This window comes from Mus caroli, chromosome 3 (assembly GCF_900094665.2).
Source record: "Mus caroli chromosome 3, CAROLI_EIJ_v1.1, whole genome shotgun sequence".
Lineage (NCBI taxonomy): Eukaryota > Metazoa > Chordata > Mammalia > Rodentia > Muridae > Mus > Mus caroli.
The window spans coordinates 103,221,114-103,245,830 of NC_034572.1; the positions used below are offsets into that span (position 1 = coordinate 103,221,114).

Genomic DNA, 24,717 nt, shown 5'->3' on the forward strand with positions numbered 1-24,717 from the left:
CTCCTGCTTCCTGACCTGCTTGAGTTCCAGTCCTTGGTGATGAACAGCAGTATGGAAGTGTAAGCTGAATAAACCCTTTCCTCCCCAATTTGCTTCTTGGTCATGATGTTTATGCAGGAATAGAAACCCTGACTAAGACACCTTAGAACTCAATGGACTCAGCATACAGCTGTACTCATTGCTGAAGACACTACGGTTCTGGAATTCGCAGCCGAATCCGCTCACAGCGACTCTAGCATTGGATTGGGGGAGATGTGCTGTCTGACAGGGACACTTATCAGGTTTAACTAGGACTGGCTGCTTAGGCAACTGTCTTCTGCTCAGCAGGATGCAAAGTGCAGGCTCTCAGAAGGCATTTAGCATGAACCACATAGTTGTACAAACAGTCTAAGCACTGTAAGGCGCACTTGTCATCCAGGCAAGAAGATCAGGACACTCATCAAAGTCACTCTTGTCATCAGGCCTTCCTAGGATGACAGTCACAAGCCCGCTTTAACCCTTTTACACAGAAGTCATTTCATATCGCTATGGGAGAAATGTTAGTCTCAACCACTTATGACTCAAAAAGGTCCCCTAGAATAATTTTCTATATTAAAATTTAGCACCCAGAGATGATCTCTTCTTTAGATTGGTACCTGCTACTCAAGCTACACAATTTTGATTATTTCAGGTTTTTCTATTTCTCCCTGTAAAGGAAGGTATGCTCTTTTTATTGAAGTGTGTATATGCACACACACGTGTGTTTTAAGGCTGCCTCATGTACTGTAGGCTAGCATCCTTCTGCTTCTACATTAAGTTCTGGGACTGAGATCTGCACCACTGTACCTGGCTCAAGGGATGATTCTTAAACCAACACCTTTGGTAGGATAAAGGAGTTGGTAGAAAATCTAAGCAAACGTCTTTGCCACCAAATGCCAAAATACGTTCAATGTTTCAGGCACACTGTCCGAGGAAACCCTCACGATGGCCTTAAATCACTGACCGAATTTTCCGAATTTTAGCTGTAAATGCCCAAGTAAACCCATGCAGGGTCATCACGGTGGGCCTGAGGTTTGCTAAGCCCTGGTTAGGGCACTATTAACCTCAATTCTCTTCATAAAGCCAGATTTTAGTTGGAGGAAGGGTTTGTTTAACACAGGCAACCTGACTTTTATTTTTTCCTGTGTGGAGAAATCAATTTTAGCCCTCATACCTTAACTTATTAGGCAGCTGCCGACTCAGAAACTCTTCAACAGCACACACCTTTTATCTCTGTCTGACATCACGCTGTCTGAAGTTAGACTTGGGCCAGAAACTTGGCATCACGTGATCAGACAGGAGGGGATCTTGGGAAGGTATGCTTCCTAAGACTCAATTCACTTACTAGCATAGTAAACTCTCCACCTCATAGCCCTGCCTAGAGTAATCAATATGTTTAAACGGCCCAGTGGACATGTGTACTGGGAGTGAGGTGTGTGTGTGGGGAAACGGTCAGACAGACCTCTTTTGATGACTAACTGACTTGTGAGATGAAGTAAGGCAAATCAACACTCCATGCAGAAAAGGAGGTAGAAGAGAAAGAAGGTGGTAGGCCCATGTTCTAACCACCAGGTGGCACCATTGAGGCAGAGGCTTAAGTCTATCTGTTCCAAGTTGGGGGAGGGGGTAAGAACCCTCCAGGAAAACTTTGTCTAGGCCTCAGAGTAAGGCTGTCACTTGACCCCCGCATGGTGTTCAGGATTTCCATTGCAAGAGCTAGGAAGTTGTACACGCACGCACACACACACACACACACACACACACACACGCGCGCGCGTGTGTGTGTGTGTGTGTGTGTGTGTGTGTGTATGTATGCATGCATGTAGTTTTTTCTTCTCCACAGTTCATTGTTCTCTGACAGCAGTGTTAAAATGGTTGTATAATCAATTAGCTGAATGTCTACAGGTTTGCCATCACAGTTAAATATTGAAAATTATCCTCAGTGGATTTTTAAAAATAATTTTGAGGATCAATAGTGCCACGTACATCTGTTCATTTAGGCAATTAGGCGTTTCCTGGCTTCTACGGGATTCATTATTGCCAGAGAGGACAGTTTTCTGGCTTCCGAAATCCCACAACCCATTGACATTTTTTCCTTTACATTGTTAATGGGACAACAGATAAAAAGAATATTTTTTAGGGTAAAAATGAAGTATACGTAGACAAAACATATATTGACGACTAGCCCCTTCTCCTTGACTTTAAGAACTTAAAAGTTCATTCCAAAACTTCTTTCATGTATTTTGTTTTTCTGTAGAGAAAAATATCTAAGAGCAAATCCATCAATCTGTAACCTACCCTTAAATTACTCAAGGAATCCTGCCCTACATGGCTGCGTTCTGTCACCTGCTGTCAGATTCTTTCCCAGTGTCCCATTTTAAAAGGACATGGAGGATAAGGTCTAGGCTCTCTTGATTCTAAGTCTTTCACTGAGACCCACTAGTGGCCACTTGAAGATGGGCAATTGAGAATATAAACACATTAACTGGAGACATAGCTCTAAGGCAAGCCAAAGACTACATAGTCTCGTCTGCCAGGAACGCTTGACTCAAGACAAGCCCGACCAGGCGTATCCCAAGCTCTATCGTGGCCACCCTAAGTCCCAGTAAAGTCTCAGTAATTACATCAACCACAGGCGGTTCCGAGTGGGAGCTCTTGGACTGTAACAGTTTGGGTCATTTTTGCTTCTCAAAGGTTTAAGGTCTACTTTGGATTTTGCAAATATGGGAAATGTCTTTGGACAAACCAGAAGCATCCTTTCTGTGTCTCCACCATTCCCATTCCTGAAGAACTGGGGGGAAAGCAGACTCCAGGGGACACCTGAAGATAGGCGCGCGGGACAACCAGCCCAGCCCACTGCGAAGCACTTGGTGCCGTTTGTTCGATGCCGTGGCTGATTTCAGACTCGTCTCTGGAGGACGATGAGCTCACCGAGCTGGCAGCTCGACAGAGCAAAGGGGCCAAGCATAGAAAGGGATGCTGGCCGTGCAAGAAGCCCCTGCCTGCGGGCGGGCGCGGGAGAGCAGCTCCCGAGGCTCCTTACCTGGAGGACTCGGCGGTGAAGCTGCCGCCGTCCAGCAGCCGCATCTTGCAGAAGAGGACCCCGTTGACGAAGGGCACCGAGGAGAGCTCCTCGAGCTCGAAGTCCACCTTAAACTTAAACTTCTTCTTCTTCATCATCGTGAGGGCCAGGCGCCGGCGAGCGGGCTGCGCGGACGAGCGCTGCCGCCTCAGCTCGGCCGAGCCTCGGATCCGCCCAGCCCCATGGCCCGGGCCGCGAGCGGCGCGTGGGGGCGCAGCCGGGGGGCGCCGCGAGTCGGCGGGAGCCGGGGCCGCCTGCCGCGGCAGCCCGGGCCTGAGAGCACCGGCGGCTGCAGCGCGGACCCCGGCCGCCCGCGAGGAGCGGTCGCCTTGCAGCTCGCCCGGGGAGTGGGCGCCCTTTCCGTACCGCCGCCGCCGCCCGTCTGATCGCGAGCAGGGAGAGAGGCGCCGCTAGGAGAACGGTCGCCGCAGCCTCCCTGCCCGGGGCGCCCCCAGCGGCCACAGCCGGAAGCGCACCCAGCGCGGAAGCGGGCGGTCCGCGGAGGGCGGAGGAGCTTCGGGCGGGCGCGCGCCCCGCCGGGGAAGCTGGGCAAGCTAACACGCGACAGCAGCGAGCTCGGCACGCCTCCCCGGGGTTAAAAAAAGACAAACCCAGCCGAAAAAGCTTCCTTCTGCAGCTTCCTCTGCGCCTTTCCTTTCTGGGTTTGCACCGCCCCCCTTTCTTCCCCTCCCCCTCCAGTGATTTCATGGCCTCTGGGTTTGAAGATAAATAGAGACAAATAGAATCCCAAACCTAAAAATCTTCTGTAGGGTCTCTAAAATCCACTAGCTCTTAAACATTAGATGAAAGTCGGATAGGAGAAAGGAAAAGATTAAAATGTGCTGTGGCCACACCAAGTGCCCAAGCAAGGGGCTGTGCCTTGTGTTTCCTGTCATTGTGGCTTGTTTATTTAATTTCTGTCACCCAGGAAAGAAAAAGGACCAGAGGAGTTAAAATGCGTTTCCCTTTAAAATCTGTACATACTGTGAACACATGAAGTCAGATTCTGAAGGCATACTTAAAAAAATTCTTTCTAGGTGAATATCAATTGCCTACACACACACACACAGAGTCTCTACTGTTAAAACGTATGTTATCAACTTAACTGCATACCATTTTTAAGGGGTTGTGGTGCTTTTAGTTACTGTTGTTTGTTTTGTTTTGTAGTCAAGGTCTCTAGCTCAGGCTGGCTCAAACTCCCCATGTAGCCAAGGATGATGTTGAACTTGTGATCCCTGTGCCAGGGTGATAGGGATGTGCCGCCATGTCATGTTTATGCAGTTCTAGGAATCGAACCCAGGACTTTCATGCATGCTAGCAAGCTACCTCACAACTGAGCTACATCCCCAGCCTGGCATCTGGCCTTTTTAATCTTTGAAAAGGTGTAGTTAAAAAGAATCCTCTTTGTAGGTCAGTCCCTTATGTTTTAAAAAAATTCAATTTATGTGTCTGGGTCTCTTGCCTGTGTTACAGGCCTGTGAACTACATGTGTGTCTGGTAATTGCAAAGACCATAAACAGTGTGTCTGATACTCTTAAACGGGAGTTATAGACAGTCATGAGCTGCCCTGTGGATTTGAGAATTGAACCAGGTCCCTTTGGAGCTGCTTATTTATTTATTTATTTATTCATATAAAATATTTTAATCGCCTAAACCACCAGTTACTGGCTAGATAGATTCCATGACCAAAACCCAAAACCTGCTTGTAATAATTTTAAAGTCCTGGCCTGGCCAAGATGGATCAGTGTTAAAGGAACCTGCAGGACATGAGTTTTGTCCCTGGAATTCACATGGCAGAAAGAAGCAACTATCTAATCCCACAGGTTGGCCTCTGACCTCCACAGGTTCATTGTGAGGCATGCACACCTACAAATACACTTGCATTATATACATACTAAATAAATAAATAAATAAATGTATTTTTTTAAAACCTTTTAAAGACAAAACTGGACTGCAGCGAAATGTCGGTGGGTAAAGGGCCTCAGTGTAAGCCCGACCTGAGGAGTGTCCACGGTGTGACTTCAATCCTGAGAACCCATGGAAAAGTGGAAAGAGAACCAGCTCCACAAAGTTGTCCTCTGAGGCCCGAATATCACCATAGCATGCATGCTTTCACACACACACACACACACACACACACACCTCTCACACCCCGCACAAGAATAACACTACATAACAATTTTAAAAAGGCAAAACCTAAGGCAGACAAAAGTCCTAAATTTAAACGAAGTACAACTTGGAATAAGAAATGATGAATTGAATGAATAAAGTGATGGCTTTATGGATTTTACCTAGGATTTGGGAGAAAGTAGGAGGTGTTCCAGGTGAAGAAGTAGGAGAAATAAAGACTCAGACAGGGTTTACTACTTGGGCGAGGGGAATTTGGTAGTTGAAGTTTGCTGCCTTGTGGGACAGAAAGAGATGGGGGAAGTGTTAGTGGACTTTGATGTCTGTAGCTTGCAGAAGCAGAGGGCCTGAACATTTCGATCAGGAGGGCAGGCTGGGGATAGGGGAAATAATGAGAATCTGTGCTGTTTACAGGGAGCAAGGCTGAGCCTTCATGCCTGTGAAAGGTTAAGGTTGAAAATATGCATTTGGGAATTGTGGTAGTCACTGATGGCGGAAGCCCAAAAGGTGGGTAGGAGTGAGTTGCCCTGGAGAATATTTAATGGGCAGATGGAGGGGGTGGTGATTGTGAAGGCTTCCAAGAACAAGCAGCCTGAGAAAAAGAAAGAGAAAGAGAAAGACCAAGAGAGATGGCCTGAAAGCCAAGAGAGAATTCAAACCTTGTAATGTTAGTTAAGATCTGCTGGGGTACTGGATGCAGAGTCAGGGGGATTCTTGGGGCTTGCTGGCAGCCAGTTTAACCCAATTGGCAAGCTCTAGGTTGAATGAGAGACCCTGTCTCAAAAAGGCATTGAGGAATGATTGATATAAACACCGGATGTTGACCTCTGGTCTACACACACACACACACACACACACACACACACACACACACATACGTACTGCAAATCCTGAAAAGAAGCTATAGAATTGAAGAGCTCATAGGTCATTGGTAACCTTGGCAAGAGAATTTCCCATAAAAGATCATCTTAGCAAAGCGATATTAAAATGGTCCTGCAAGTGACCGGAAGGTAACTGTGAGCAAGGATGATTGAAAGGGTTTTTTGGATTTTTGTCATTGAATGAGAGCTGACATTAGTCCAAGGAGGGTTCAAACCTTTTAGCAGTATCCAGGAACTTTCTAGTACTTACTGAGCTCCTATTACTGAGCCACCTTATAGATCTGAGGTGCATCGCAGATGCTACATCCTATGGAGGACATGGAAAAATAAGGAGAGTTGTAGTGTAATGTAACAGCTAGTGATCTGTAAGTGATGGAGAAGGGAGCTGGCTGTGATAGAAGAAAGACAGCACCTGCTAGCCAAGTTAAGTAAGCTTGTGGAAGGCTTTCTGGGATTAGTGACCTTAGAGTTGAGGCCTGAGGGGTGGGGAACAATTCAATTTCTACCCTATTCTCATGCTGAGAGGCTCAGAGGAAGAGATACTGTGTTGCAGAGGGAACCGAAATTAGCTCTGTCTGTGTGCAGTTTAGAGTCCTACTCGGTATAATCTCGGTATAATCGAGAGCCATTGTTGTCTTAAACCAGAGGCGTGACATATTCAGATCTGCGTTTTATAAGGATCTCCAGCTGTAGTAACACTGGAAGGCAGCCTACAGTTTGATTATTAAACACCTGGCATGAGTCAGGACGAAGGCAGGAAGCAGTCCAGTACTCCCAGTATTTACAAGAGGAAGGCTCTATGAAAGGATTCTGAACTGTGCCAAGCCCCGGCAGAGAGACTGGGAGAAACAGCCCTGCCATCCCTCACCTCCTCTGTTCTGATCTCCTGCAGGTGCTTCCCATGATCCCAAGCCAGCCCACTCAGAGAGCAAAGGAGCCTGAGAAATGGGGTTTAGAGGTGTCAGACATGTGGCACATACAGGGGTGAGAACAGAGCCAAGCAAACGGCCAGAAAGCTGTGAGCTCACAATTGATCCAGCCAGCATTCCCTACTGGAATCCAATACAAGTAAGTGTGTGTGTGTGTGTGTGTGTGTGTGTGTGTGTATGTGTATAATCAATAAAATTTCTTTTGGAAATCTGTAGGATATCAAATGTCAAGACACACCACCCGTTTGGTCTGCCTTCATTTTCTGACCTATCAAAGTTTACATTTCTCAGTTCGCTTGTAGGAAGGTATGGCTATGTGTCTTGTTCCAACCCAGTGGTTTCCAACCTTCCTAATGTGACCCTTTAATATAGTTTCTCATGCTGTGGTTTCCCTCAAACCAAAAACTTATTTTTGTTGCTACTGCATAACTGTAGTTTTGCTACTGTTGTGAATTGTGTTATAAATATTTTTGGAGAAGTTTGCCAAAGGGGCCACAACTCACAGGTTGAGAAACACTGTTCTAGCCTCTTCTCTATGAAAAGTAAGGCACCACATCCAGGATGAGATGGAGCAAATATTTGAGCAGTTTCCTAGACCGTCTCTCCCCTGCCATAGTAGTTATGGAGGAGCCCTTGACCTAAGAAGGAAGAGCCACAAAATCATAAGAACTCTGACCTCTGAGTAAGAACAAAGAGAGAAACTGGCCACACCTCCAGGAAACATTTTGAGTTGAGCAAGAGGTTTGTATCAGGCCAGCAAGATTTGGAGAGTGTGTGTTATAACAACATGAGGCAGGTCTATTTTGATTAGAAGGCATATGTGGAGCGGGTAATAGGAAACTCCTACTGACTCTCCCATCATGAGGACCTTAAGAGGAGTCTACAGATCACATTCATGTCACCATAACTTGCTTGCAAATGGCCACAAATACCAGGAGATAGCCTGTACTTACTTACACCCATTTTTATCTTAAGTGCATCTCGTTAGCTGAACTGATTTGAACCTGTACTTTGAATGCCAAGGGAATCTCAAGGGTGTAATTTTTTTTTAAAACCTTTCCAAACTCTTCTAATAGCACGGTAGAATAGGAAGTAACAAGCCTGAGCACTCCAGCATCCGTGGTGCAGGTTCCTCAAAGGCAGAGATGGTTAGATCAGCTAGTCGTGCAAAATATGGTATGTCTGATATTAATAGATAGCCAATAAGTGTTTCTTGACATTTCTTGGCTTTATAAACCAGTCCTAAGCTGTGTTTCTCCTTAGGTGAAGTAACAGAGCTACAAGATACATTCTCAGACTGTTTGCTGTCAGAGGTTGTGACCTGCTCTCTAACAGGCCCGAGCATGACACAGAGCCAGCAGGCTTTGCTCTTCTCCCCCTTTCCCTCTCTTTGGATAAAAACCATTAGGTTACATTCCTAAGGCTAGTCCCCAAGGTCCAGTCCCTAATTTGGCCACTGGCTCATTCCTGAGACAAAACATCAAGTTTCAACAATTAAATTCATTATTTGGTTAACACATCCAATCAGGCTTACCAACTCACTCTATCACAGACTCTCCCTTTTCTCCTTAAAAACCCACTCCTGCAAAAACAAAACAAAACAAAACAAAACAAAACAAAAAAAAAAAAAAACACTCCTTGATGCTACTGCTGCTTGCTGTCTGCCTTTATTTGATCCAGATGTAGCTCTGTCCCCGCCCCTGATTGCCCTTCCAGGGCACTAAATCTTCTGTGCTGAGAGCTTGGTGTCTGGGTGTGTTCTATATTGACTCTGAGGGGCCGTCCAATCTCTACAGGGTTGACAGTTTTCATAGTACTCTCTACTATGAGGTGGGTGTGGTGGTGACTGGAAGGGGGAGGTGGAGGTGATGTGTTAGTCAGACATTCTGTTTCTGTGACAATACCCAAGAAGAACAGTTTTAAAAGAAGGAAAGACGAATTTTTGCTTGTGATGTCAGTGCACAGATGGGATTTCAGCCCCATTGCTTTGGGAGTTAGGTAAGACAGAACACTGTGGTAGGGGAGCTTATGGTGGAGGCTGCTCGATTGCCTCACAGTGACCAGGAAGCAGAAGGAAAGAAAAAGGAAGGGAACAGAGACAAAAGATGCCTCAAAGCCACCTTTCTTCCCAAAACTCATTTCCTCCTCTCAGACCCAACTCCTAGGTTCCCCCACCTCCTAAAATAGTGCTACCAGCTGGGGACCTAGTGTTTACCAACATGAGCCCGAGGAGAACATTCCCTATTCAAAGCAAACAGATAGGCTGAAGAAAAGTAGCTGTAGCCAAGGAAATTATGGAAGTTAAAGCTAGGTTCTGTTGTAAATAAAACTCAAAAGTAACAGTGGGTTAAGTATGACAAGAAGGTGGAAGAAAGAGAGGTATGTTCTCTTCCCCTGAGAACGCTTCCTGGACAGTCCGTTCTTATTTAAATCCCATCCAAGTACCAATGCCAGGCTTCACCGAAACCTCCCCTAGGTGTTCTTCCTTTACTTCTGGCATCTGTTGGTTGGATTTTGAAGTCAAGGGAAACTGACTTCCCTTGGAAGTTGATGACAGAGTCTAGGTCCCTAGGTGACTGTGTAGCAGAAATTAACCTTACCCTTTCCATCCCTAATGCTTACATTGAACTGTAATGTGAGCAAGAAATGTGGTGGTTTGAATACGCTTGGCCCACAGGGAATGGTACTGTTAGGAGGTGTGGCCTTGCTGGAGGACGTGCAGCACTGTGGGGGTGGGCTTTGGAGATCTCCTCCTAGGCTCAGGCTCCACCCACTGCGGAAGAGAGCTTCTTCCTAGCTGCTTGAGGATGCCAGTCTCTCCTGGTTGCCTTCAGATCAAGATACAGAACTCTCAGCTCCTTCTCCAGCACTATATCTATCTGCATGCTTCTTGTTACGATGATAATAGACTAAACCTTTGAAATTGTAAGCCAGCCTCAGTTAAATGTTTGCCCTTATAAGAGTTCCCTTAGTCATGGTATCTCTTCATAGCGATGGAAACCCTAACTAACACAAGAAACATTTTTTTTTTTTTTTACTAAAGATGTTTGAAGTATTCCTGCAACAAACAGCTGGCAATGCCTTCATACAAAAACTGTTACAGAAGCAGTGTATAATTATAAAAATTTCAAACTACTTAGGCAGAAACAAGGAAACTTATTGAAGACTGAAAAATAGGAAGCCTTGATAAGTGTCTTGGTCCATTTTTGTTGTTGTTGTTGTTGTTGTTGCTAAAAGCATAATACCACAGATTGGCTAAGTTATAAAGAGTTTCATTTTGGCTCATGGTTCTGGTCCAAGGTCAAATGCTGACACGGTACCAAGGCAGTACAAGCCATCCTTTGCCTGGCAAGAGTCCAGAAACTTGGAACAGACCTAGCCAAATTGGCTTTTATAGCAGACTCACTCTAGATTGCCCATCAACCCATCAATCCATTAATTACATGATTGAATAAATCCATTCATGAGGGCAGTGCTCTAATCCTCTCTGAAAGGTCCCCCTTCTTAATATTTCATAATAAGGCTTAGATTTCAATACACAGTTCAAACCACAACACAGGGCATTTGACCAGAGTTGCCTGCAATGATTTGGAAGGAACACATGATGCCTATAAATCCCACAGCTCTATAAAAATGTTGGAAAAATGAGAATGCTGGTGGGTTATGCTTCTTGGCTGCATTAAACAAGATTCTACAAACACAAGATGGACTCATGCAATAATTAGCAGGTTTCCAGGCACAGAAAAAAAGGAAACAAAGTACTGGAAACCTGAAGCCTCAGGGGACGGGAAAAAGAATGGCCGCTCTATTTTTCAAAGAATAGAAAATAAAATTGAAAAAGCTTTTGAGCAATGAAGGCCCATTAAGACCCAGCCGCACAGTAAAGATTAGATTAGGGTGTGGCTCCACATTAGAGTCTAATGGTCTCCAAGCAGCCACCTTAAACCAAAAGGGAAAGCCCTAGGAACAAAGAAGCAAAGGAAGAAATCAAGACTAAGAATTATCTGTGGGATACTTTCATGCCACTGGCTTGTGGAACTGACTGGAAGCAAACTGATAAGCAGTCTCAGGTTTTAGGAATTACACTGCTGAGTGTACCACGGATCTGTTTTTAAAAGCTGTGCTTTCCCCAAGGAAGTTGTGTTTCCTCACACCCACTTCAAATTCAGCAGTAGAGAGAAACATCCAGAGGATAGAAAAATGACCATACAGGGCCACGGACAAAGAAGGCACCTTGCCATTATGCCATCACAGAGGCATAATGTGTCCTCCCATTGCTTAGGAGTAGGGAAAGGTATTTCATTAGCTCATGAACCAGTGATATGCTGTACCAGAGCAACGTGTTGTGGGGACTGCCCTGTGCATTGTAGAATGTTCAGAAACATCCCTGGCCTCTAAGCATGCCCCTCACTCTTAGTGTGTCAGTCAAAAGTGTCTCCAGATGTTGCCTAATATCTGCTATGGGACAAACTCACCCCCATCAAGAATAAGTGGGCCACAGTATGTTGTGGGATTATATCGAGACCTCAGGGGAACTCTTGGGCATTACCTCGGTGTTCTATACTGTTGAGCTTAAATACAGTGACTATGTGAGAGTTTAGGCCATCTCACTTGGTGAGGGAATGAGCGTATTATTTGTTTTGCCAAGAGGATGAAATGTCTTAGTTAGTATTTCCATTGCTGCAACACATGACCAAGGCAGCTCTTACAAAGGACAACATTTAATTGGAGTTGGCTTACAGATTCAGAGGTTCAGTCCATTATCATCATGACAGGAAGCATGGCAGCAAGCAGGCAGACATGGTGTTGGAGAAGGAGCTGGGAGACCTTCATCTGAAGGCAGCCAGGAGGAACTGTCTCACAGGAAGCTAGGAGGAGGGTCTCTCTTTTGTAGTGGGTGGAGCCTGAACATAGGACCTCAAAGCCCACTCCCAGAGTGATACTCCTCTTCCAACAAGGCCCCACCTATCCCAACAAGGACAACCCTGCTAATAGTGTTACTCCCTGTGGGCCAAGCATTGAAACACAGAAGTCTATGGGGGTCAAACCTATTCAAACCACTACCTCTAGTGACCAAATGGATAGCCTATGGCATACATTTCTGGGTATTCATGAAATATGCTTGTTTTAGCAGATAGTTTGACAACATTTTCCAGTTTTGGGCTTGGCCTGCACAAATCTCTTACATGTGATCCTTCCATTCTGTTTATCTGATGGTTGGATGCTGCTATCAAGGATACTCTTGGAAGGCAAGGAAATAAAGCCTCTACCAACATGGGTCCCCAAAGACCCTACTTGCTTCCCCAGTCCCATAGACAAGAATATTGGTTTGGAAGGACCATTCTTAATTATCATTTAATTTAAAGTAATAGTAATAAAGTTATTACTAGTGGTACTGAAGGTTGGACCTAGGATTGTTTGCTAAGAAAAAGGGTCTACATTGAAAAATATTCTTAGGCCTTTAATTATTATTAAGATGCAGTAAAATATACATAAAACATACCATCTTCAATCTCTGAAATGTATAGTTCAATGATGCTAAGTACATCATTTTGCACCACTCTTCTTCCCAGAGCTCTTGAAGAATGGAGAATCTGTATCCACCGAACAGTAACCAAAGTACCTCCCATAGCCCCTGGGGCCATTCTACTGTTTCTCCACAGATTTGACTGACCTAGCCGCCGTATATAAGTGGGATAATGGTATTTGTCCTTTTGTGACTAGCTTATTTCTGTCAAATGTTTATTTGTTCTTTTTGTCTTCCTAGGGATTGAACCCAGGGCTTCATTCACGCTAGGATGATACTCTACCACAGTGCTTAAACACTTTTCTTTTTCATTTTTTTCTTTTTGGATGATTTAGGATTTTAATGTTCTTCATATAGTCAGTTGAAAACAGTAACAACACACGAACAACCAGAAAGGACCTCAGCAAAGATCTGGAATATACTGTGTTGCCCTGGTCAAACTACAAAAACAGTCGGGTAGGGATGTAACTGAGTGTTGTTTATCAGCCTAACCAAAAAATACAGAACCAACCACTTCTTCTAGTTGTGGCAAGGAGAGAAAAGGGGACTCATGGAATTTCTAGATCCTTCTTATGAAGCAGCTTTAACAGGCAGCAGGTAGAGGGTGCAAGTGTCCACAACAGAGGACAGTCACACACAAAGCTGTGGGCTGAACAACCTCTAAAAGCCTCTACACTATACAGGTCCAAAATGCTCACGAGTCACTTAGATTTCCAAGCCACTAAAATATGCATTGTGTGCCTGGAGTGGGTAGTAACTTCTCAAATAAACACTTATTTCTTAAGTGAATCTTCAGTTGTTGTTAATTTATAATATTTGTTTAAGGTTTTATGTTGTATTTAATTTACAACTTTATAGTGATTTATGGTTATATGTAAGTTGATACAACTAACTTCAGTTTAAGTTTAATATTACTGTAGAAAACATATTACAGATGCTGAGGACATGGGGCAGTATCAGAATGCTGGCAGTCCAGATACCAGCACTCCCACAAGGCAGCTCACAACTGCGGGGGAACTTCAGCTCCAAGGGATTGGACTCCATGGGCACTTTTTACACACACACACACACACACACACACACACACACACACACACAGATCTTTAAAATAAGAAAAAGTAATTTTAATAATTTAAACCACCATTGGGTCATTGTGGTCCCCATGAAAAAGCTTGTGGTGAAAGGGGGGTTGGGAGGAAACAAAGAAACAGAGGTAGGTGTGATGTTCATCTTGACTGCATGCTTGCCGTAGAAGGTGGAATCCCTGCTGTTGCCAGTTTCAAGCAACATGAATGGAAAAAGCTCAGAATCAGGCCAGAGAGGTTGTAGTGCCAATAGGAACAAGGGTGAGCTGAGCTTGGTGGCACAGGCCTGTAATCTCAGCTACATGGGAGGCTGTGGCAGGAGGATTACAAATTCAGCAAGACCTTGTCTTAGAGTAATAAAAATTTAAAAAGTAAACCAAAAACAACAGTGGGGATGAACAAGCAGTAGCTGGGCTTGTAGTGCTGGGGTGGAGAGGACTTCCTGAGCTTCAGCCTTAGGGTCGGGATGGAGGGTGGAGTGGAAAAGGAACGAGGATCATTGCAACTTCCCATATCCCTTGTGCCGGCTAATTTTTATGTTAACTTGACACAGCAAGAGTCACATGAGAGGTGGGAACCTCAATTGAGAAAATGCTCCCATCAGATCTGGCTACAGGGCTTTTTCTTAATTAGTGATTACTGTGTGAAGTCTGAGTCCACTGTGGGTGGGGCCACCCATTGTGGGTGGGGCTGGTAGTTCTATAAGAAAGCAGGCTGACCCAGGGTACAACCCACAGGTCAGAAGTTTAGCAAGCAGGAAGGCCCGAATGAGGATACTTCAATCCCACTTAGAAGGGAGAACAAAATCATCACAGATGACAGGGAGGGAGAGACCTGGGTGGGAGGGGAGGGGAGGGAAAGGGGGAATAGGAGAGAATTCCAGAGGACCAGGAGAATAAATGGAAATATGCAGCTTCTGGGGGGTGGGGTGGGAGGTTGGAGAATCCTCTAGAAAGTCCCAGAAACCTGCGAGATGAGAGACTCTCAGGACTCAGTGGGGGTGAACTTAGCCAAAATGCCCAACATTGGGGAGAGGGAACTTGAAGAATTCACCTCCAGTACATAGATAAGGCCCCAACCAAGTAGAGGGACAGGGTTACTAACCCACAGTCAAAATTTTTGACCCAGAATTGTTCCCCTCTTAAAGAACTGCAGGGACAAAACTGAAGAAGAAACTGAAGGAAAGGCTGTTCAGTGACCAGCCAAACTTGGGATCCATCTTAATGGGGGGAGAGCACCAAGGCCTGACACTATTACTGATGCTATGATGTACTTACAGACAGGAGCCTAGCACGGCTGTCCTCTAAGAGGCCCTACTAGCAGTTGACTGAGACAGATGCAAGTACTTACACCCAACCATTGGACTGAAGTTGGGGACCCCTATGAATGGATTAGGGGAAGGATTAAAGGATCTGAAGGGATGGCAACCCCATAGGAAGACCTGAAGTCTCAACTAACCGGGACCTCTGGGAGCTCCCAGAGACTGAGCCACCAGCCAGGAAACATACATGGAATTGTCCAAGGCCCTGGGCACATATATAGCAGAGGACTGCCTGGTCTGGCAGAGGGAGGGGGAGAGGGAGAGAGGGTGGGGAAGAGAGAGAGGGGAGGGAGAGCATTATTTGGCCTTGATAGAAAGACACACTATAGGAGCTTTAATAATTCTATAACGAAAACCGTATCTCTTGAGCCGACAAGGTGGTTTATGGGGAAAGATGTGCTTGGCTCTAGAGCCTGGGGCTTTGTGTTTGGTCACTGGATTCCAGGTAAAAGTAGAATGAGAGAACTGACTCCTAATGTTGACCTCTGACCTCCACATGCACACTATGATGTGTGCTCTACCCTTCCATCTCTCACGTCCACACATGAGAATTAATAAAGTTTTAAAACAGTAACAGCAAACACCATGTCTTTGTTTGGCTGCAGAGTGGAACAGGCATCCACAGAGACTGAGAAATGATCCTGCACTGTCTTGAGTCCTAGTCTGCCTGATAGGAGGACAATTTCTTTGAAGGAAGACACACAGTTTCTTTCTGAGGTTCCTATCTGATGTCTATAGCTTGATCTCTTTCGTTGTAGTTTTGTTTTAATCTATGTTCAAGTTTCTATGCAAAGGTGGCAAGCTGTCTTTGTAGGTCTTAAAAGCAGACATTTAATTATACAATTTTCTGTCACTAACAGTAGTGTTTATTCAACTTCTTTCCTGTCAGGATCTAACTAGAGTGGGTCAAAGTTGTTCAACTGAACACTTACGAGCATTCAAAGTGCCCTAGGCCCTAGCTTCTTCATCTGTGGCCAGCGACTCATACAGGGTTATGTAACTAATGCGGGGGCTGTGAATAATTTAGCAACAGTAAGTTTTCTGAATGTGCAACAACCAAAAGTTGATCCCTAGTAAGACGTGTAAGGCAGCCAGTGTGTTTCTTGTACCTCACCCACGTTTCTCCCTTCCCCACAGCCTTGGTTCTAAACACAACACGCATATACTCTGCTTGTCAGATGCTACACAACACCAAGGGATGCTTCCTGAATCATCCCATTCAGATTTGAGGTTATTGTGTGTTATTGCCTGTGTTGTTTTATATAATATATTATATATACACATATTCAAAGTTTTATGCTCTTGTAGAAAGAGTGACTTAACTGTGAAAACAGAAACTTTCAAAATGATTTCTGGGGCCGCTGGGATGGCTCAGTGGGTTAAAATGCTTGCTGTCAAGTCCAGCCTGCTGACCCACATTCCATCCTCAGGATTCACATGGTCAAAGAAGAGAGCTAACTTCCCTGAGTTGTCTTCTGACCTCCAGCACAAGCATACAAGTGTGTGTATGTTCATGTACAAAGAAATAGATAAATAAACAAATAAATAATAACAACAATAATAAATCTGCTGGGTATGGTATGGCTGTTGTACTCATGAATTCACCACAGCTGCAACCAGCACAAGATTGGGTCCCTCCATGTTTTATCATGGATGGGGGAGGGCCTTATGAGATGCCACAATTCCTGTGGATTGTTGGAAGGTAATGATTCTTGGGAAAGGGTGCTAATTGTTTCGATGGTGTAGCCACTGAGAAATTGACCATATGGCAGTAAATAAAGTCCCACCCATACTCATGCAAACAGCCATATTAAAGCTCAGTAGGTCACACACACAAAAGACACAGAAGTAGGAGGACTTCTTGAGAGAAAAAAAAAACCCCAAAGGTTTCGGTGGAAATGGGGGAGAAAGAAGGTAATGGGGGTGCATATGACATTATACACATCTGTGTTGGTTCGTTTTTGTCAACTCAACACAAACTAGAGTCACTTGGAGGTGGTAACCTCAGTGAGAAATTACCACCATATGATTGGCTGGATGACATGTTTGTGTGACATGGTTCTTATGTGACAGGGCCTGGCCCTCTGTGGGCAGTGCCACTCCTGAGCAGTTGGTCCTGGGGGGTCCAAGAGAGCTGACCCTGTTCCTGGAAGCTACCCAGTAAGCAGTGTCCCTCTATCATTTCTGCCTCTGCCCCTGCTTGAGTTCCAGTCCTGACTTCCCTCAATGACGGACTGTGATTAGGATGTGTAAGCTAAATGAACCCTTTCCTCTCCAAGTTGTTTTGGGTCAGTGTTTTATCAGAGCAACTAATAACAAACTAGAACAAGAGGAATGGGGATTTCATAATGAAACCTATAAGCTAATAAAAGCATTTAAAAATAAGACAATCCATTTCTTTAAGGTTTATTATCAGCAATGCTTGCTTTGCGTGCTCATTTTTATGTACCCATATATGCCGAGTCGTATAAAAATGTCTCAGCTGAAAGTGACTGTAAGTGGAAAAAGTGGGAGAAGTCCAGGCGCATTTGGGGAATCATCTCATCTCCATTTGGTTCTTGCTTTCTGGCCCCCTTCACAGTCTCCTGTTCAGTGGGTACAGACGAATAGGGAACAAGTCTGTTTTAGCATCTCTGTGATTATATCAGCCCCATCAAACAAACTGGTGTTCTCCTTCCTGGGAACGCTCAACACTAAACAAAGAAAGACCTTTTGTCAGAAAAGGCTGTTTTCTCCAAACCAACCTTGAACTCCAGGGCTTTTGTGAAAGGATTTATTGTTTATTCTTAGGGGTACGCATGCATGTCTGTGTAGAGGCTCATGCACTTGAATGCCCCCCAGCGGCCAGAAGAGAGTGTCAGATCCCCTGGGGTAGGAGTTGTGAGCTGCCAGATGTGAGTGCTGGACAACAAACTTAGGTCCTCTGCAAGAGCAGCAGGAAGGAAGTCTTCACTGCTGGACTGTCTCTCCAGCCCCTGAACTCCAAATCTTAGCAAATTGTATTGATTTGTTGACTGAGCGTCAGATGATTCCTTTAAAAGTTAAATTGATATAAAGAAACGATTTAAATGAAACTGAACAGAAGCAAAGCGGCACTTATCACACCAGCCTCTATTCTATGAATGGGTTTTATAGCTAAATTGGCACAAATCAGTCTCATGATACGTTGCTCAGCTAGATACCTTCAAAGCGTCTTTAAAACCAGTATCCCCTTCATCATCACCAGTACAGGACTCTCAGGTACTTTATTTTTTCTTTTTACATATCTTTTTGGTTAAAATATTCAGTTAATAATAAAATAGCTGCGGTAGCAGTCCTTAGACAAGGACACTATTTCCTGTATCACTACACTCCAGTCAGAATTCTGAAATACTCAACAGGAGGTGACCTAACAGCGACAGGATGGGGTTAGGGTCCCAGCTGGAGTCCTGGCCCTGCTTCTGTTGGCTTAATGAGCCAGTGAGAACTTCCTTGAGCTCATTCTGTTCTGCAAAATGAAGGAAATCGTCTAGACCAGTGGTGTCCAGTAGGGCCTTGTGCAACGATGGGAGAAGTCTCTGCTCTGTAGACTACAGCAGTCACTGGTCACCTGAAGCATGGCTGATGTGACAAAGGAATTACATTTACATTTTTACCACATTCTAATTCACCAATGATCACCCTGCCAGACTGCAGAGGCCTAGACTCAATCACTCACTCAGTCAGCAAGCAGCTGAGTTTCTTCTAAGCATTACACAGGACGAAGGTAGGCAAGGTGGGTCACTATGATATCTTTGTCATCAAGGAATTAGCATTGAGAAAGACTAAATAAGTTCTTGCTAATTATATGCAAAACCTACCATCTACTCAAAGAAGAGAGCAGTGACCAGAGGCACATCTTATCTATGTTCTAAGATTATATTTATTAAACAACTTATATCTTTTCCATCCTGCTTTTTAGCAACTCTGCTTCTTAGCACAGGTCTATCACCCAGATATAGGACTCTAATCGGCACCATGAGCACTCTCATTCTTGATGACTGATTGGTTAACTCATTCATTCAATATGTTGTATTTTCTTATGTACCAAGGAGGAACATGTGAAAATGAATTTGGACATCTGAAAAAGGATCTCAGAGTTCCACAGTGGAATACAGAATTTATTTATTTTCTCAGGAAATGGCATACCAGGTGAAAGGATCATTTTGGGAATATTGTGAGATGATATTTCATATTTGAACTACCTATAGCCATTTCAGCAGCACTGTCCTGTATTAAGAGTTCAGAAGTAGAAATGAAAGAATTTGCATGTTTGCCCATTAAAAACCACTGATGAGGGGCTGGGGAGATGGTTCAGTGGCTAAGAGTGTTTATTGCTCTGTCGGAAGATGGGAGTTCAGATCCTAGCAACCACATCAAGGGACTCAGAAACATCTCTAGCTCCAGCTCCAAAGAATCTGATGCTCCTTCCTGGTCTCCTTGGGTGCTCCGGACCGACATGTGTCTATGTACACTGATAGTCATACACACCCACCCACACACATATACATGTGGATTTTAAAGAACCCAGCTCATAAACTCTTTAACTGAGTACATATAGAAAAAAATTGAGGAGATACTTCTCAGAAAAGACTCTATTTTATAGAGGGCTTGGACATAAATATTTCCTGATTTTCAAATTGCTTTTTTCTCTTTCCTGCTAGAAATGTCTAGTGAAAAAAAAATCAAGTACAGTATTTTTTTCCTGTGTTCGATATCTTCTTTCGCGTAAAAATGAATGTGTGTCCCTTCACATTGACTAGATGCATACACTTCTACCTCCTTCATTTTTTTTTTTTTAGTTGACCAGAATATTACTATGAAATCCATTAGAGGGTTTAAAGTAACCAAGCGTGGGGTTTCCTCAGAGCATGAGTGTAGAGAAAGGGAAAGGCATTTAGAGACCACTCTGCAGAGGTCCGCACAGGAGGCAGCAGAGGTCCGCGCAGGAGGCAGCAGAGGTCCGCGCAGGACGCAGCAGAGGTCCGCGCAGGACGCAGCAGAGGTCGGCACAGGAGGCAGCAGAGGTCGGCGCAGGACGCAGCAGAGGTCGGCGCAGGAGGCAGCAGAGGTCCGCGCAGGAGGCAGCAGAGGTCCGCGCAGGAGGCAGCAGAGGTCCGCGCAGGAGGCAGCAGAGGTCCGCGCAGGAGGCAGCAGTTCCTTCCCAATAAACCGAAGACTTGGGAGGATGTGGTGCTGAGTGAGACCTTGAGCCTTGAAGGAAGTGTGAGATCTACAAAGGCAAGGAAGGAAGCAAGGCCATTTCTGAGACAGGAAAACATGAAGTTAGAGAGGAATTGAAGTTAAAATAAACTGGGGGTGGATCTATCCTGTAGGTGGTTGCTTATAACTCCAGAGTTTGAGAGGTGGAGGCAGGAGGATGAGAAATTGAAGGTGATTTTCAGCTACATAGAGGCCAGTTTTGACAGCACATAATATATGGTGGGATGGAGAAAAGATATGCCTAGGGACCCATACATAAGGCTAGTCACCACAGAAGGACAGGCAGTCCCTGTACACTAGGAACCAGTAGGATCTCGTGGAGAGGAACGGGCTCGTGAAAGGTTATTATAAGTCTAAAGGACCCATCAGCCCAATGTGTACAATGGGATAAGAGGAAATAAAATTTGACCCAATATCCCAAACCTTCTTGATAGAGCGTGGTGGAATTTCCAAATGCAGAAGGAGAAACAGACAGACAAAACATGTTCTTACAAGGAAGAAGCATATTTATATTACGTTCTGGAAGTATCCGTGTGTGCATAGGAGTCATTGAGGACATCACATTGAATCTAATCCTAATGGGTGACTTGGTTACTCGTGTTTAATGTGGTTTCTCTTCTGACTTGAGCATATTTGCGTTTTCAGATTGATGAGTTGGAGAAACGCTTCCTGTAACCTTAACTTGACCTTTGTTAGTGGCGTGTTTGAGGTATATAGATTTTCTTACCTCATTCGACATCTTTAACCAAGGAGATTCTCAAAATAGCACAAAAGATCTCTATTTTTAACCACAGAAAGTTCTCACCCCAGGAAGGACTTAAGGTTTTCACTCAGAAGCTCTGTAAAACATTCAAAATGAAGGTCTTTCCAGATTAATCTTACAGTGTTAATAAGTTTAAAATCAATAGCTTGGAGACAATTAATGTCATGAAACAAAATACAGCTTCCTGGTTGCATCTCCCCCCCTAAGAAGTATTACTTTCAAAACATCAGATAAATAAATATAAAACAACAGTTTTTAAAAATAGTTTTTTATGACCCTTTCCAGGTGCTACGCAGGCCCTGGGTGGGAGACCACACCCGAGATGACCCCTGCCTGGTGCCACACAGCAGGAAACAACACTCTGAGAGCACCCCTGAGATGACCCCAGCCCCCCAGAGGACCCCAGCAACACTAAGATGAGCAAGAAAATGGTGACGAGATGGAAGAGAAGGAGAAGCAGAAGGACGTGGGCACAATGAAGCGAGGCAGAGCTGGAGACTCGAGAGTATTGAGGAATAGCCCGATATGAGTAGCCAGTGATGCCACCTAAGGCCATGGTGAGGTCCTGGCCTGTGCTGTCACCTGGGGCCAGGTCTAAGTCTGTGGCCCTGCAGCAGCCGGGGTTTGGTACCACTGAAGGCCAGGTCTAAGCTGACACCTGGGGCCATGTTGATTGTCTGAGGGCTGTGTATAATCCCTCTCCTGGGCATCATGGGTGAGCTGGCCTCGAGGCCAAGAGAGCAAGAGAGCTGGCCCCTTCACCAGTCTGGCGTACTTGGGAGAATGGTCCTGCACCTTGCTTGGGCAGCACAGTAGAGCTGGCCCTGGTTGTGGGGGTTACAGGTGAGCCAGCCAAGAGGGCATGAGAACTGAAGAGCTGGCACTGGCCCTTGCCGGCCGCAGCACGTGATGACAGCCTGGGCAGGACCGACAAGCTCACTCCAGTGGTGTGGGTGTAGGAGAGCTGCTGGGCTGACCTGCTCAAACACTTCTCAGGCCCAGATTCAGGGTTTTGAGTTGGCCAACTCCTAACATCTACCCCACTGATGAACTGCTGGATTCCGCGAAGGGGCTGATTCTACAGATCCAAAAAAACGACAGGATCTCCATGACACAGGGCCAACAACGGGCTATCCAGGAGGAGTCCCAGTAAGGCTTCACTATTGATAATGTAGCAAAAGCCAGAGCCTCAAACAGGACCAATGACTCCTTGCAACGGATGTTTGTAATGAAAACCTGATGCATAAAATGTATATTGTAGAAAACGCTGCGACACACTACAGCTTCCACAGTGACATCTATTTTTTCTTTTGGCGGGCGAGGTTGTAAAGGCAGGGGGTGGGCATGAAGGGTCAGGATGATGAGTGCGATTTGGATGTATGATGTGAAACCCACAAAGAATCGAATAGAAGTTGTCTTTAAAAAAAAAAAGACTTTTAAACAATAGTTTGTAAAAACGACTAGTTCTACCCTGGGAATAAGTAGGCAAATAAGGAAGACTTTGTTATTCCAGGTGAAGGCATTTATGACACACAATGTCTCAAGCAACTCTTTACTATTACGGTTTTGCATTTTTCGATCTGAAATTACAGTCAGAAGATGCAGTGTCTCCATCTAGAAGAGTAAGATAAAGCCATCGTTAACTTTGCTAATTTTATCAGTTTTTCACATTAATTAATTAATTAATTAATTAAGTGTGGCTACCTTGCCTGCATGCCGTTTTTTGTTTGTTTTCGTTTTTTGTCTTTTTTTTTTTTTTTTTTTTTTTTTTTTTTTTTTTTTTTTTCTTTTTTGTTTTTTGTTTTTGTTTTTCCATCATGTGCACACAGTGCCCCCAGAGGCCAGAGGAGGGCATCAGATTTCCTGGAAGTGACTTTCCAGATGGTTGTGAGGTGCCACTTGGGTGCTGGGAGTTAGAGCCTTATAGAGCAGCCAGTGCTCCTAACCACTGGGCCATCTCTCCAATCCCCAACCTTCCTAGTTTTTAATTCTCTTTCTTTCTAATCTTAAAGGCTGTCTTTGTAAGCAGCTAGTTGGGGACTGTTTGGTTAACTGGGGGGAGGGGCAGACTTATGCTAATGTGAGACACCTTGTATCCTTTCCTTTCTTTGGCACCTTTCAAAGTGCTGAGAAAGGAGTGGCTTCAGGCTGAACTGTGCTTGGTAAGTCAGTTTGCTCTGGAGAGAATGTGACAGAATCGTGATGACTTTAACATGAACAATAAGAAAGGAAAACGTTTTCTGTGTATCTGGGAAAAGAAACATAAGTAATTCACTGGTTTGAAAGCAACTTTGTTGAAGGAGTCCTATATGTTTTGCTTTGAGCTTTTAGTTTTGTTTTTAGAGACGTCTTTACCATGTCTTAACTTCATTGGCAGAGCCTCTTTTCCGATCACATTTGTTTGCCTTGCATTGGTGTGACAAGCTTGGGTCAGAGCAAGAGTGATGTGCCTACCTCCAGAGAGGGGTGGGGGTGAGCAGTTGCGTGCTCTAGGACATTTTAAACTTGGTCTGTTTGTGACCCTTTCTGCCTGTGACGTTTCTATGCAACCCTGTGGTTAGGTATGGTCTGATCTGCTCCGATTTCTACAATTGCCCTTATAAGGCCGGAAGTGCTCCTTTCCTACATCTGGTGGGCTTAAACTCTGAGAAGTCTAGTTCTGGATGACAGTAATATCAGCATGCAGTTATCAAACACTTATAGTGTACCAGGAAATGGTTCTAGCCTACGCACTTTATGGATTCATCGATTTAGACACCACATTGAATGAATTAGTCACTAGGTCTTCCATTTTCTAGATGAATAAATTGAGGCACAGATGAAGCAACTTTCCCAAGGTTACCTAGTCATTAAGTAACAGGAATTCTGGGGTTTCCTAAATTATGTTCAAACTTGTAAGTAGGGCTTCATTGTTCAGTTATTTAAGAATTCATTTTACTTGTTTATTCATATAAAAATAAATGTATACATCTATCTATCTATCTATCTATCTATCTATCTATCTATCTATCTATCTATCTATCTATCTATCTATGGAGAGAGAGGGAGGGAAGGGAGAAGGAGAATGAGAGAGAAAACCAAGTTCCTGCACTTGTGAACTTCCATTATGAAGTAAGGTAGGGCTTAAATACACACGGGAAAATCGCTGATAGCAAATGGTGTGGAGCACAATGAAGAAAAGTAAAACAGCTTAGTCGATATGGCCAAGGTGAGGACAGTGACAGGAGCAAGGTTCTCTTTTTGTTAGGTTGGTCCAGATAAGCTTCTAACAATGGTGGTGCCCTGGGCATAGGGGTGGCAGGGTCCTCTAGGCAGGGCAGTGACATGGAGAGGAAGGCAGGGGAGCATTTATCACTTTCTGAGGAACAAAGGAATAAAGAAGCCATTGAGGGGCGGTGAAAACGAAGTCAGACATGCTGCCAGGAATCCAGGGGCCATAAAGAAAGTTTACATTTTATTTTACGTTTTAGGAAGCTGTGCAGGGATTCCGAACAAGGCTCTGGTGTTTTCTGGTTGTTGTTGCACTTTGTACTTAATTTTATGTTTTGTGGTGCTGGAGACAGTGCTTAGGTCTTTGCTTGCGTGAAAGAAATGTTCTGTATCATTGAGCTACGTCCCAGGCTCTCTCCCTTGACCCTCCAGAGGACGAAAGTTTAATATTTTCAAATAAGTTACCATATCTGCCAATTAAAAAAAAAGTAGCTATAGAATTCTAGGTTTTCTTATTGGTATTTTAGTGTGGA

General features: G+C 44.5%; 1 protein-coding gene across 1 annotated transcript in view; it reads right to left on the bottom strand.

The window, feature by feature from the left end:
• Fam102b (family with sequence similarity 102 member B) overlaps positions 1–3,277 on the bottom strand; it is a 56,868-nt gene extending 53,591 nt beyond the window's left edge. The window contains exon 1 of the mRNA XM_021159007.2: positions 3,062–3,277. Coding sequence (XP_021014666.1) covers positions 3,062–3,198 — 137 coding nt within the window. The 5' untranslated portion in view covers positions 3,199–3,277. The remainder of the gene's footprint in view (positions 1–3,061) is intronic.
• Positions 3,278–24,717: the final 21,440 nt, after the last annotated feature.